The following is a 14,837-nucleotide window of genomic DNA, read 5'->3' as shown; positions in this document are numbered from 1 at the left end:
ATCTATCTATCTATCTATCTATCTATCTATCTATCTCCTATCTATCTATCTCCTATCTATCTATCTATCTATCTATCTATCTATCTATCTCCTATCTATCTATCTATCTATCTATCTATCTATCTGTCTGTCTGTCTATCTATCTCCTATCTATCTATCTATCTATCTATCTGTCTGTCTATCTATCTCCTATCTATCTATCTATCTATCTATCTATCTATCTCCTATCTATCTATCTATCTCCTATCTATCTATCTATCTATCTATCTATCTATCTATCTATCTATCTCCTATCTATCTATCTCCTATCTATCTATCTATCTATCTATCTCCTATCTATCTCCTATCTATCTATCTATCTATCTATCTATCTATCTATCTATCTATCTATCTCCTATCTATCTATCTATCTATCTATCTATCTCCTATCTATCTATCTATCTATCTATCTATCTATCTATCTATCTATCTATCTATCTATCTCCTATCTATCTATCTATCTATCTATCTCCTATCTCCTATCTATCTATCTATCTATCTCCTATCTATCTCCTATCTATCTATCTATCTACTATCTATCTATCTATCTATCTATCTATCTATCTATCTATCTATCTATCTATCTATCTATCTAACTATCTATCTATCTCCTATCTATCTATCTAACTATCTATCTATCTATCTATCTATCTATCTATCTATCTATCTCCTATCTATCTATCTATCTCCTATCTATCTATCTATCTATCTATCTATCTATCTATCTATCTATCTATCTATCTCCTGTTCCATTCACTGTGACAACAGCTGATTCATGGGGGTGGAGGGTGTCAGACCCTCACAACTCCCATTCATTTCAATGGAGAGTGACCGCACAGCCTTTAGTCCCCATAGATGGTTAGGACTATATTATCCATGCGGTAACCGACCATTGTCAGCTCCAGTAATGTGTCACTTACCTGTCTCGCGTTCGCCCGCCGCCGTCACTACTAACCTGTTTTAATGTCGTATTGTTTTCCTAAAATGTAAACGGGCTCATCGGTATCTGGAAGTTCTTCTAGTTCTAGGTAATCCGATTCACCTATGGGATCTTCATAACGTGCAAAACCTGCAAGAACGATGAAGACGCACATGTAGATTATATACAGTGTGACAGACTTACATCTCAGGATATGAAGTATATGAAGTATATCATTAACCCCTCCTGTCCCAGGAACGTCACCATTGACTTCGCTGTAACCCTAAAATAATAATCTGTCCCAAAAACTATCCACAGTCCACCCCTGGCACCCCGAGGATCATGGGAACCAACTCACACGTGCTATGTGCACACAATCCATTCACAGGGATTTGGAGACCCTCGTTCTTTAAGGGTCCCCATCAGTGCGAACACTTATCCAATATCCAGCGCTTTATTGCCACACGGGGCCTGAGCCTAAAGGAGATTATTAGGATTTTAAGTCAATATCAGATCAGTGAGGGGCCGACTCTGAGCAGCCCTGCCGATGAGCGGTTTGCAGGGTGCACAGCTCTACTACACGCACTGAGGCTTCCTCATGGCTTACCAAGGTCTCTCTACCTGCAGGCTGTACAAGGTATTGGTGGTGCAGAATAATACAGCCTTGCTCCATTGTAGCAGACTAGACTGTAAGACCTTGTATGACCACTAAGTAGTTGGACTGAAGCAAACAATGAACAGGCTGCAGTGCTCACACAAAAATCAGCTCCCACCCGTGTCATTGTGATGGCCGATTCCAAGTCGAGGCCATCAATATTCTAAACAGGACAACCCCTTTAACACACAATTACATTGGAGCACAATATATACTACCTATACATAACAGTAATATGGAATTCTCCTTTTAGTTTTGGGTACACACTGGCATACCGCCCAACCGTCCCGTTTTCCTACCCCTGTCCCGCCATCCCTCGCAGCTCCCTACATGTCCCACTATATCCCTTTAATGATTTACTGATCAATCATTCTTCTGATCACCGCCTGCTCTTATAACAGATAGGAGGCTGCGGTGATGGGAGGAACGCTTTACTATTGTTCTAGGACCTTGTGTGACATCACACGGTCATGTGACTAGGTGGGCGTGTCAGTGTCCCATGCAGTGAAGAGAGAAGAGATCCGTGTAAGGTACTGAGAAGGGAGGGGGGATGTGAGATGCAGGATGGAGAGAGAGAGAGAGAGAGAGTGTGTGTCTGTCTGTGTGTCTGTCTCTCTGTCTGTTTGTCATTATACTGGGGACAGAGATGGAGGGGGAACATGAAACTGGGGGCAGATGAAAGGGGAGATGAAACTGAGGAAGAAATGGAGGGGGGAGATGAAACTGGGGGCAGAGATGGAGGAGGGGACATGAAATGGAGCAGATAAAGGGGGCACTTAAACTGGGGGACAACTGGAGAGGGCATTAAACCATGGGAGGAGCTGGAGGAGGACCTGTCTGCCTCTAGTTGCCCCCAGTTTAATGTCCCCCTCCAGCTACCCTTACGGTTTAATGTCTGCTTCTAGTTGCCCCTCATTTAATGTCCCACTTCATCTGCCATTTATTTATTGCCCCCTCCAACTACCCCCACTGCTAATGTCCCCTCCAGCTGATCCAGTTTCATGTTTATACTGGGGCACCAGTAGAGGGACTTAATACTGTGGGGCAGTTGGAGGGGGACATTACAATGTGGGGGCATATAATGTATGGGTGACTGTAGGGGGATTATACAGTGTCGGGGGACATGAAAAATGAATGAGAATGGGCGGAGTCAACATAAAAGTGGGTGGGGCAAAGTTTGCTGCTGCGCCCTATGCACGCTGCACATTTTGTCCCTCTTTCTGTTGTGCACAGTTGGGAGCTGTGCACACTGGTGTCTCTTCAGTCACTGGTCTGGACTAATATAAGGCCACAATAAACCTTATTAGGGGACAGGACACCCCTATACGGTATTATATACGGCATATCTCTTATAGTGCAGTTGTCCTGTGGATCCCTTTAGCTGGCAGGATTACAGGCCTGGCCTGATCTCCGAGCTCCCTGATGACAACACCCCTAGGAATGAGAAGATCCTGGAGCCCTGACTAAAGGTACAGTCACTAAATAGCAGGCCCCGCTGTCAGTCATCTGGAGGAAATTAATACGTTCACATGTCGCCTCTAGAAGGATTGCCTAATAATAACAGATAGTTAGCACCGTGTCACCAGAGGTGACTGGGCAGGAAGCAAACACTATCCTCAGCATCCTAGAGAAACACATGTGTGAGTATATACGGTATATATATAGCACAACACTATATACTGATGCAGAAGATTTAGCCCAAACTCTGCAACTGGTTAGGACGGGTCAAAGGAAAAATATTGTGACTTCTGTGATAAGAAATCACTGCAGCAGTATAATCAACTGAAGAAGTTTCGGTTACCTCTGTTACATCTACAGTATATATGGACCCTGTGCAATGCTTTACACACTAAATAAATGGCTCCTCTCTCACGGGAACCTATCAGGATGACTTAGAATACTACTGTCCCATACTCACAGCATCTTCTACCGTCCCATACTCACAGCATCTTCTATCTACTATCCCATACTCACAGCATCTTCTATCTACCATCCCATACTCACAGCATCTTCTATCTACCGTCCCATACTCACAGCATCTTCTATCTACTATCCCATACTCGCAGCACCTTCTATCTACCATCCCATACTCACAGCATCTTCTATCTATAATCCCATACTCACAGCATCTTCTATCTACTATCCCATACTCACAGCATCTTCTATCTACCGTCCCATACTCACAGCATCTTCTATCTACTATCCCATACTCACAGCATCTTCTATCTATAATCCCATACTCACAGCATCTTCTATCTACTATCCCATACTCACAGCATCTTCTATCTACCGTCCCATACTCACAGCATCTTCTATCTACCGTCCCATACTCACAGCATCTTCTATCTACTGTCCCATACTCACAGAATCTTCTATCTATAATCCCATACTCACAGCATCTTCTACCATCCCATACTCACAGCATCTTCTATCTACTATCCCATACTCACAGCATCTTCTATCTACCATCCCATACTCACAGCATCTTCTATCTACCGTCCCATACTCACAGCATCTTCTATCTACTAACCCATACTCGCAGCACCTTCTATCTACCATCCCATACTCACAGCATCTTCTATCTATAATCCCATACTCACAGCATCTTCTATCTACTATCCCATACTCACAGCATCTTCTATCTACCGTCCCATACTCACAGCATCTTCTATCTACCGTCCCATACTCACAGCATCTTCTATCTACTGTCCCATACTCACAGAATCTTCTATCTATAATCCCATACTCACAGCATCTTCTATCTACCATCCCATACTCACAGCATCTTCTATCTATAATCCCACTAGCTGGTACCCGCGACTTCGTCTGCGGTGATTGTAGCAGTGGGTATATACAGGTGCGGGTAAGGTTTTCGTACTGTGTATAAGGGATGGGATATGAAATGTAACTTTGTATCTTGTTTTTGCTGTAATTCAGAGAATACATGAGACTTTTGTGTTGCAGTTACTTTGTATTAGAGCTGCTATATATACGGTGTTGGTATATACTGTACATAGTGACTTTGGGACAGAAGTATTTGAAGTTAACCCTTTCCCGCTGATGGCATTTTTTGATTTTGGTTTTTCGTTTTTGACTCCCCTCCTTCTAAACCCCATAACTTTTTTATTTCTCCGCTCCCAGAGCCATATGAGGTCTTAATTTTTCTGGGACAAATTTTTCTTCATGATGCCACCATTATTTATTCTATATAACGTACTGGGAAGCAGGGAAAAAATTCAGAATGGGGTGGATTTGAAGAAAAAATGTATTTCTGCGACTTTCTTACGGGGTTTGGTTTTACGGCGTTCACTGTACAACCAAATTGACATGTCCCCTGTATTCTGTGTTTCATTATGATTCCGGGGATACCAAATTTACATGGTTTCATTTACATTTTGACCCCTTAAAAAAAATCCAAAACTGTGTTAAAAATTTTTTTTTTTTGAAAAGTCGCCATATTCTGACAGCTGTAACTTTTTTATACGTGCGTGTACGGGGATGCATAAGGCGTCTTTTTTTGCGGGACCGGGTGTACTTTGTAGTTCTACCATTTTCGGGAAATGTTATTGCTTTGATCACTTTTTATTCAAATTTTTATCAGAATCAAAACAGTGAAAAAGCGGCGGTTTGGCACTTTTGACCATTTTTCCCGCTACGGCGTTTACCGAACAGGAAAAATATTTGTATAGCTTTGTAGAGCGGGCGATTTCGGACGTGGGGATATCTAACATGTATGTGTTTCACAGTTTTTAACTACTTTTATATGTGTTCTAGGGAAAGGGGGGGGGGATTTGAATATTTAATCCTTTTTATTTGTTTTTATTTTGTTTTTACTTTTTTTTAAACTTTTTTTTTGCATTTATTAGACCGCCTAGGGGTATTGACATGGGTGGGCGGTGTCGCGGATTGTCAGTGCAGTGGGGGTCGGCAAACGTGGCTGCTCCGGAGCGTTATAGAGAACCTCCTGGAGTATCGTTAAGGTGAGGGGCAAAGTGGAAAAGTATATGTATATGAGATTGTGTGGGGTTAGGGGCGAGGCTGCAGAGGGCAATAGGAATTTTGTGGCTTGCTATGGTCCAAAGTGTGTGAGATTGCAGAGATGGTGGTGTGAGTTTGGGTTTTGTGGGGTTCCTGGCACAAACGTATGTCCGCTATTGTGACGAAAAGTAGCCTATTGCGCAATCGGGTGTAGTAACTATGTTTGTGGAAAATTTCAGCCAAATCGGTCGAGCGGGTTTTGCGTGATTGAGGAACAAACATCCGAACATCCAAACACACACAAACTCACAAACCCACAAACTTTCACATTTATAATATTAATAGGATACTCACAGCATCTTCTATCTACCATCCCATACTCACAGCATCTTCTATCTACTATCCCATACTCACAGGATCTTCTATCTATAATCCCATACTCACAGCATCTTCTATCTACTATCCCATACTCACAGCATCTTCTATCTACCGTCCCATACTCACAGCATCTTCTACTATCCCATACTCACAGCATCCTCTATCTATAATCCCATACTCACAGCATCTTCTATCTAGCGTCCCATACTCACAGCATCTTCTATCTACCGTCCCATACTCACAGCATCTTCTATCTACCGTCCCATACTCACAGCATCTTCTATCTACCGTCCCATACTCACAGCATCTTCTACTATCCCATACTCACAGCATCTTCTATCTACTATCCCATACTCACAGCATCTTCTATCTACCATCCCATACTCACAGCATCTTCTACTATCCCATACTCACAGCATCTTCTATCTACTATCCCATACTCACAGCATCTTCTATCTACCGTCCCATACTCACAGCATCTTCTACTATCCCATACTCACAGCATCTTCTATCTACTATCCCATACTCACAGCATCTTCTATCTACCATCCCATACTCACAGCATCTTCTACTATCCCAAACTCACAGCATCTTCTATCTACCGTCCCATACTCACAGCATCTTCTATCTACTATCCCATACTCATCTTCTATCTACCGTCCCATACTCACAGCATCTTCTATCTATCGTCCCATACTCACAGCATCTTCTATCTACCGTCCCATACTCACAGCATCTTCTATCTACTATCCCATACTCACAGCATCTTCTATCTACTATCCCATACTCACAGCATCTTCTATCTACTATCCCATACTCACAGCATCTTCTATCTACCGTCCCATACTCACAGCATCTTCTACTATCCCATACTCACAGCATCTTCTATCTACTATCCCATACTCACAGCATCTTCTATCTACCATCCCATACTCACAGCATCTTCTACTATCCCAAACTCACAGCATCTTCTATCTACCGTCCCATACTCACAGCATCTTCTATCTACTATCCCATACTCATCTTCTATCTACCGTCCCATACTCACAGCATCTTCTATCTATCGTCCCATACTCACAGCATCTTCTATCTACCGTCCCATACTCACAGCATCTTCTATCTACTATCCCATACTCACAGCATCTTCTATCTACTATCCCATACTCACAGCATCTTCTATCTACTATCCCATACTCACAGCATCTTCTATCTACTATCCCATACTCACAGCAACTTCTGTATCAGCATCATAGTTGGGACATGTTCAGTGTATGACATGTGCGCATCGGTTAGACTGTAGGTCCACGTAAGCAAAAAACTGCAGCGTGTACACTATGTCCTTATTGCTGCTCGGCACTTGGTTAAAGACATTCCAGTACTCAATGCAATGCTATACGGTCTGTCTGACACAATATTTGGGGTGCTATATATTGTGGCATATCTGAGAGCTACTATGACAGTAACCCCGCCCCTGAGGAGCCCCGGCTACCCTGTGACTACTATGACATTAACCCCACCCCTGAGGAGCTCTGGCTACCCTGTGACTACAATGAGAGTAACCCCGCCCCTGAGGAGCCCCGGCTACCCTGTGACTACTATGACAGTGACCCCGCCCCTGAGGAGCCCCGGCTACTCTGTGACAGTGACCCCACCCCTGAGGAGCCCCAGCTACCCTGTGACTACTATGACAGTAACCCCGCCCCTGAGGAGCCCCGGCTACTCTGTGACTACTATGTCAGTAACCCCGCCCCTGAGGAGCCCCGGCTACCCTGTGACTACTATGACAGTAACCCCGCCCCTGAGGAGCCCCGGCTACCCTGTGACTACTATGACATTAACCCCAACCCTGAGGAGCTCTGGCTACTCTGTGACTACTGTGACAGTGACCCCGCCCCTGAGGATCCCCGGCTACTCTGTGACTACTGTGACAGTGACCCCACCCCTGAGGAGCCACGGCTACCCTGTGACTACTATGACAGTAACCCCGCCCCTGAGGAGCCCCGGCTACCCTGTGACTACTATGTCAGTAACCCCGCCCCTGAGGAGCCACGGCTACCCTGTGACTACTATGACAGTAAGCCCGCTCCTGAGGAGCCCCGACTACCCTGTGACTATTATGACAGTAACCCCGTCCCTGAGGAGCCCCGGCTACCCTGTGACTACTATGACAGTAACCCCGCCCCTGAGGAGCCCCGGCTACCCTGTGACTACTATGACAGTAACCCCGCCCCTGAGGAGCCCCGGCTTCCCTGTGACTACTATGTCAGTAACCCCGCCCCTGAGGAGCCCCGGCTACCCTGTGACTACTATGACAGTAACCCCGCCCCTGAGGAGCCCCGGCTTCCCTGTGACTACTATGGAGCACCAGGGCTGTGCAGTCGGGTCAGTAGCCCCATAGAAATCTATAGGGAGACTTATCAGCCCTTTAGTCGTGTGATCTGCGCCCACCTGCAGCCTGTCGCTATTACAGGGAATATGGCGCTCTGACCACCGAGTGGCGCTTTAGTCTATGTACCAGTACATTAGAGGATACTTACTACACTATTCCGGCTACACAAGCAGGTGAGGTCAGAGCGCCGCAGTCTACACACATCACAATAATAGTCCTGACCCAATTATAACTTGGCCTCCCAGTTTGGGATCTTGTGCCCCATTACTAGACCCGCCCAGTGCCAGGGAGCATAGTCCTGAGGGGGGGACGTTGGAGAGCAGTTGCAGCAAGAGGTTCTGCAGCAGCTGGGGCACAGTCATAACGTCATACATTTACTTCATAGACACACAAGTGACAACGAACCGAGTCCATGTAGAAGACTAGTCCAGAGAACAGAGCACAAGGGCCGGGGAGCTGAGTAACTCCCTCCTCAGGCTCACTGACGCCCCGGGCCCGCTGCACTCCGGTACTTACCGACTAGGAGAGGACAAATCTATGGAAGAAACTTACCGGCCTCCATCCTGCCCTGTCACCCAGGGACCGGCAGCCTCGGCCACAACAACAGTAGGCGCGGTGCACTCTGGGACATGTAGTTCTATGCCGGTGTCATTCGCCTAGAGGGCCGGGAAGAAAGACTACAACTCCCATGGGTCATAGCGAGACGTCCCCGGTCATGTTCTGACGTCATAGTTTTGTGAGTTGGTGATTGGCTGGCGGCTCAGGCGCCTACTTTCCCTTTGTCAGCATGGAGGAGATGAGAGTGTCTGATGTGGAGGTGTGTAACCTGGCGTACCGGGGGCAGCTGGAGGAGCTGAAGGGCAGGATCGGGGCAGACAAGTCCCTGGCCTCCAGGACAGACCAGGTGAGGCTCAGCTCTCCATGGCAGGGACTGGGGGACTCCCAGCTCTTGTGGGACTACAAGTCTCAGCATAAGGTGGCCATAACAGCAAAGCTGAGGCTACAACATGGCCGTATCCAGGACCGGAAAAGATTGTTATGTCACTCCACCCAAATCTACAGGGTTACACAATGTGGTGATGTCACAGTACTGCTGTAATACACGGTGATGTCACAGTGCTGCTGTAATACGCATGGTGATGTCATAGTACTGCTGTAATACATGGTGATGTCACAGTGCTGCTGTAATACGCATGGTGATGTCATGGTGCTGCTGTAATACATGGTGATGTCACGGTGCTGCTGTAATACACGGTGACATCACAGTACTGCTGCAATACGCACGGTGACATCACGGTACTGCTGTAATACATGGTGATGTCACGGTGCTGCTGTAATACATGGTGACGTCACGGTACTGCTGTAATACATGGTGACGTCACGGTACTGCTGTAATACATGGTGATGTCACAGTACAGGATAATACACACGGTGATGTCATAGTACTGCTGTAATACATGGTGATGTCATAGTACTGCTGTAATACACGGTGATGTCATAGTACTGCTGTAATACACGGTGATGTCATAGTACTGCTGTAATACATGGTGATATCACGGTACTGTCATAATACGCATGGTGACATCACAATACTGCTGTAATATGCACGGTGATGTTACGGTACTGCTGTAATACATGGTGACGTCACGGTACTGCTGTAATACATGGTGACGTCACGGTACTGCTGTAATACATGGTGACGTCACGGTACTGCTGTAATACATGGTGACGTCACGGTACTGCTGTAATACATGGTGACGTCACGGTACTGCTGTAATACATGGTGACGTCACGGTACTGCTGTAATACATGGTGACGTCACGGTACTGCTGTAATACATGGTGACGTCACGGTACTGCTGTAATACATGGTGACGTCACGGTACTGCTGTAATACATGGTGACGTCACGGTACTGCTGTAATACATGGTGACGTCACGGTACTGCTGTAATACATGGTGACGTCACGGTACTGCTGTAATACATGGTGACGTCACGGTACTGCTGTAATACATGGTGACGTCACGGTACTGCTGTAATACATGGTGACGTCACGGTACTGCTGTAATACATGGTGACGTCACGGTACTGCTGTAATACATGGTGACGTCACGGTACTGCTGTAATACATGGTGACGTCACGGTACTGCTGTAATACATGGTGACGTCACGGTACTGCTGTAATACATGGTGACGTCACGGTACTGCTGTAATACATGGTGACGTCACGGTACTGCTGTAATACATGGTGACGTCACGGTACTGCTGTAATACATGGTGACGTCACGGTACTGCTGTAATACATGGTGACGTCACGGTACTGCTGTAATACATGGTGACGTCACGGTACTGCTGTAATACATGGTGACGTCACGGTACTGCTGTAATACATGGTGACGTCACAGTACTGCTGTAATACATGGTGACGTCACAGTACAGGATAATACACACGGTGACGTCTCGGTACTGATATATTCAGCAGTGATGTCACAGTACAGAGACACTAATGTTAACTAACACGTAATGTTACAAGTAAATTCTACGGCAGAGATAAGAGGGGGCGCTGTGTTAGGCCTTATCCACATGTCAGTAATAATGCGCCAAAACTAGGAGCAGGTCAGACTGTCCCGTATATGTCTACAGCAGCCGCCATGTGGTCACGTGCTCATGTTTATGGTGGATGGGGCTGATTCTTGTTTTTTTAGCTCCATTTATTTCTGTGCTTTTGGCTACGACACGATGAACAAGTAACGGTGAATGTTTTGTGTCTCTGGTTTAGGATGACCGGACTCCTCTACACTGGGCGTGCTCTGCAGGGCAGACAGAAGTCGCTGACTACTTACTCCGTCTAGGCATCCCTATTGATAGCAAGGATGATGTAAGTTATTTGTCTAGCTTAGTGGAGATTGATATTGTATTTTTATCGTATTTTTTTGTATTATCAGTATAAGGGCTCGTTCAGACATTGGAAAATGAAGAGGAATTTGAGGTGGGCATCTTAATTTTTCACCCGTGCGTCTTTCTGCCTCTTATTAGGCCGTGTCAGTGGGGTCTCGAGATATGGAATCCACGGTGAGATTGAACAGGACGCTTATTTTTGCAGCATCCATCTCCGATCTCGGCCTCCCATTCAAAACATTAATTTTTTCTCTCTAGCCCCACCGTTCCTGAACAATTGGTGCAGTTAGTTTTGGAGCTTGATTTAAAAATTCGGTTCTGTACTGACAGGCGGATGTGGGCTGTGGGTCAGGTCAGATAAGGGGATGTGACCGCTCTGAATGGACAGAATCCGAGATCTTCAAATCACATCCCACTTGCCCTTCTCCTGCCTAAGACCCCCGATGTGACAGTAGAGAGCCTGGTTAGCTTACCAGACACCAAAAGCAATCGCATTTATTACTTGGGGTATCATGTGATCCCTACAAGATCCTAAAAGACACTCACCACTGTTGTGATATCAGTCATTGGCAGACAGCTCTGCTATGTCAGGCGGCCTCACGTGATCGCCAGGTCCAAGAGGAGCAATTGCATTCACTACAAAGCAGTTTTGGGGGACAGATGTAGAAGATTGGCATTTTCAACTTCATATACCGATGCACGACAGGAAAATGGAGCGCACCATCCACCAGGCCATGCGCGTCCGTTTTCAGGGATCACTTATGTGCACTAAACTGGTGTAAATGAAAATAAATCTTGGCCTTGACCTCACCACGACTCTCGCCATACCCTCTTCCAGGACACTGGTGTCGCCCATGTGCAGTGCTTGGTTGATAACAGGTTAAAGACGGGATTTTCTGCAATTGTCTCGTATATAATTGTAATATAGTAAGAGCTTCTTGAAAAGCTAAAAGGCCTGTGCATAGAAGAGACTGCAATCTATTTTATCAGATCATGTAGTTTAGTTTTAGGAGTCCTGACCCCAAGTGTTTGCTCACTCTCGCGCAGGCAGGATGGACTCCTCTTCACATTGCTTCTTCTGCAGGGCGCACTGAAATAGTTAAAGCCCTGATCGGGAAAGGGGCGCAAGTGAACGCCACCAATCAGAATGGCTGCACACCTCTGCACTATGCCGCCTCCAAGAACAAGCACGAGGTATTGTCTTCTTTGTATCATTAACACATTATTGCAATTCACTTGTCCTGAATGTATTCAGCTGAATTTCATGGTCTGTATTTATTGTGCAAGCAGTGTGTGCGCTTTATGGCAGCTGCAGTAAAGAGGGAGTAACGGTCAGAAAAGTGTCCATAGACTATTACAGATTCCAGGCAGTGATGGAGTAGAGCCCAGAAACCAGGGGGTGGATATTCCTACAGGCTGCTTTCTCTTCTATTTCTATAAAGCAGTTCATATCCATTAGGTGCACAGTATAGCAGGTCAAGCTTACCTATGTATTGTGTAGTCGGGTGAGATGGCAGTCAGGTAGACAAACATATCATACTGTATATAGTATATATAGTGTTTCTAAGATCAGTGAACCTGTTATTGAAATCCCAGAAACCTAACTTGTGACCAGAAATAAAAGCATGCATAAACTTCTGAGCTTCAACCCTCTTCTGTGCATATAATTTGTATCCAAAACCCATCTACCTTTGCAGATTGCAGTTTTGCTCCTTGAAAATGGCGCTTCTCCCGATGCAAAGGACAAACTGGAGTCCACACCTCTGCATCGGGCCGCTTCTAAAGGCAACCTGAAAATTGTAGAAATCCTCCTGAAACACAAAGCGTCAACTAACATACAAGATACGGAAGGAAATACGGCTCTGTAAGTACCGAGTCTGCAATAAGAACAATATCCTGATATATCTATTGGACCAAATCAACTTCTTCAGTCATTACATAAGGAAAGACGCTGCAGCTTTCTTATATACTTTGTAACAAAGTATTTGCTGTTACGTTCCTATTCTGAGAGCTTGTTCTGATCAGGTCCAGCTAGGACATATCAGGGTTAGGTCTTATGCATATGGTCAAGCTCACACAGCCTGTACAGCAGTGCACAGAGGCCCTATGGCTTCCATGCACTCTGGTGGGTGCTGTATGAACAATTAATATACATGTATGTACACCTCTCACTGGGGCACACAGGTGCAGAGGCTTTTGCATATTGCAGGAAAGCCTTAGAACAATTGTTTTGGTGTCCTATGAAATAAGATTCCGCTTTCATATGACTCCAAGATTGCAGTCCTACCTTAATTATTGCTTGAGATGTCACCAGTTGGGCAATAGGTACCTTTATATGCAGCCCCTTTATATGAAAATCACATTTCTTACAGGACACCAGTTCTACCTATTCTAAGCTTTGTGGTGCCCAAAATATTGCAGTCACCCCCCCCCCCCCCCCCTCCGCGTCTCTGCATTATACAAGAGCCTGCCACCGCTGCTACATTGAGAACTGGTGTACAGATTTTAGCTAGCAATAGAGAGACAGACAAAGCGGATTTCAGTGCAGGATTTCACAGAAAGGAGCCAAAATGAGTTAACTTATATTACAAAATTTATTAATGACAAGTGAGTCGAAAAATTGCGTTCGCTTTATATACGAAAAGTTTCAAGCTTATGTGTTAAACCCTTATCGTGGACACTCCTGTAGCTAATCCTATTGTTGTCTGTCTTTTAAGTCATCTTGCCTGTGATGAGGAGCGAACAGAAGAGGCCAAGTACTTGGTAGAACATGGAGCAAGTATTTATATAGAAAACAAAGAAGAGAAGACCCCACTACAAGTAGCCAGAGGAGGCCTGGGCGCATTGCTTAGAAGAATAGTAGAGGGCTAGGCTTTCCCACATTCACGGTCTGTTCACTGTTCAGTAATTCCCACTTACTCTCCGATATATGTTGTACCTGGTCTGGACAATTTTTATGGAAACTTCCATTGATGTTACACACCAACAATTGCTATGCTTTGTATAGAGCCACGCGAGGCTCTCAGAACCTACTAATGGATGTCACAGAGATATTATATGTATTCACAAATAAAGACAGAAATTACTGATCATTTTGATACAAAATACCTTGTTTGCTTCTCTGATTCTACGTCTATTAGTGGCTGGTTGAGCTTGGGATGGAGGCATCCAAAATATCCCCTGTAAAGTAAGTGAAGTGAAGGTTTATCTATGGTAGAACTAAGGTGAATGTGCGCTGATACATTACAGGATTGCAGATTTATTAAAAATAAAATCTGGTCCTTTGTTCTCCTGATGACCTGGGGTCACAGTGGTATCCACAGAATGGGACAGAAGTGTCTATAGAGGAACATCTTTTTAACTGGCAGTACCTGTGTGTACCTGCTGGTGACGCTACAGAACGTATGCTGCTAAAAGTAGATATTCCCCCTAACCCTGAATTTAACAGGAGAGTCCTGTCTTGGTTATTATCTGCCTTGATCACTATTCTATTCTAATAGAAATTCATGTGTACTGACGATGTAAGGCGGCGGTCACACTAGCCTTTGATGACTGTTCGGAGACCTCAAAAATTCATTCTGC

At 45.1% G+C, this 14,837-nt stretch overlaps 2 protein-coding genes across 2 annotated transcripts in view; one reads left to right on the top strand and one right to left on the bottom strand.

The window, feature by feature from the left end:
• The window catches only part of ATG4A (autophagy related 4A cysteine peptidase), a 24,403-nt gene extending 15,404 nt beyond the window's left edge, over window positions 1-8,999 (bottom strand). The window contains exons 1-2 of the mRNA XM_075260394.1: window positions 8,911-8,999; window positions 995-1,108 (exon numbers count right to left, since the gene is read on the bottom strand). Of these exons, the coding sequence (XP_075116495.1) occupies window positions 995-1,108; window positions 8,911-8,920 (124 nt within the window). The 5' untranslated portion in view covers window positions 8,921-8,999. The remainder of the gene's footprint in view (window positions 1-994; window positions 1,109-8,910) is intronic.
• A 126-nt stretch (window positions 9,000-9,125) lies between these two features.
• On the top strand, window positions 9,126-14,327 carry PSMD10 (proteasome 26S subunit, non-ATPase 10). Its single transcript, XM_075260543.1, has 5 exons — window positions 9,126-9,262; window positions 11,137-11,235; window positions 12,303-12,449; window positions 12,953-13,119; window positions 13,973-14,327. Exons 1-5 carry the CDS (start codon window positions 9,146-9,148, stop codon window positions 14,124-14,126), a joined length of 684 nt encoding a protein of 227 aa, XP_075116644.1. The 5' UTR covers window positions 9,126-9,145; the 3' UTR covers window positions 14,127-14,327.
• Window positions 14,328-14,837: the final 510 nt, after the last annotated feature.

This window comes from Leptodactylus fuscus, chromosome 11 (assembly GCF_031893055.1).
Source record: "Leptodactylus fuscus isolate aLepFus1 chromosome 11, aLepFus1.hap2, whole genome shotgun sequence".
In the NCBI taxonomy this organism is placed as follows: Eukaryota; Metazoa; Chordata; class Amphibia; order Anura; family Leptodactylidae; genus Leptodactylus; species Leptodactylus fuscus.
Note: the sequence above shows the minus strand (reverse complement) of the source record. Positions and strands in the feature narration are given on the sequence as shown.

Excerpts from the sequence above, each read along its gene's own strand:
- PSMD10 (XM_075260543.1), top strand. The coding sequence starts at position 9,146 with ATGGAGGAGATGAGAGTGTCTGATGTGGAGGTGTGTAACCTGGCGTAC. Across the intron at positions 9,263-11,136 it reads TGGCCTCCAGGACAGACCAG|GATGACCGGACTCCTCTACA; the intron begins GTGAGGCTCAGC and ends TCTCTGGTTTAG. Across the intron at positions 13,120-13,972 it reads ACGGAAGGAAATACGGCTCT|TCATCTTGCCTGTGATGAGG; the intron begins GTAAGTACCGAG and ends CTGTCTTTTAAG.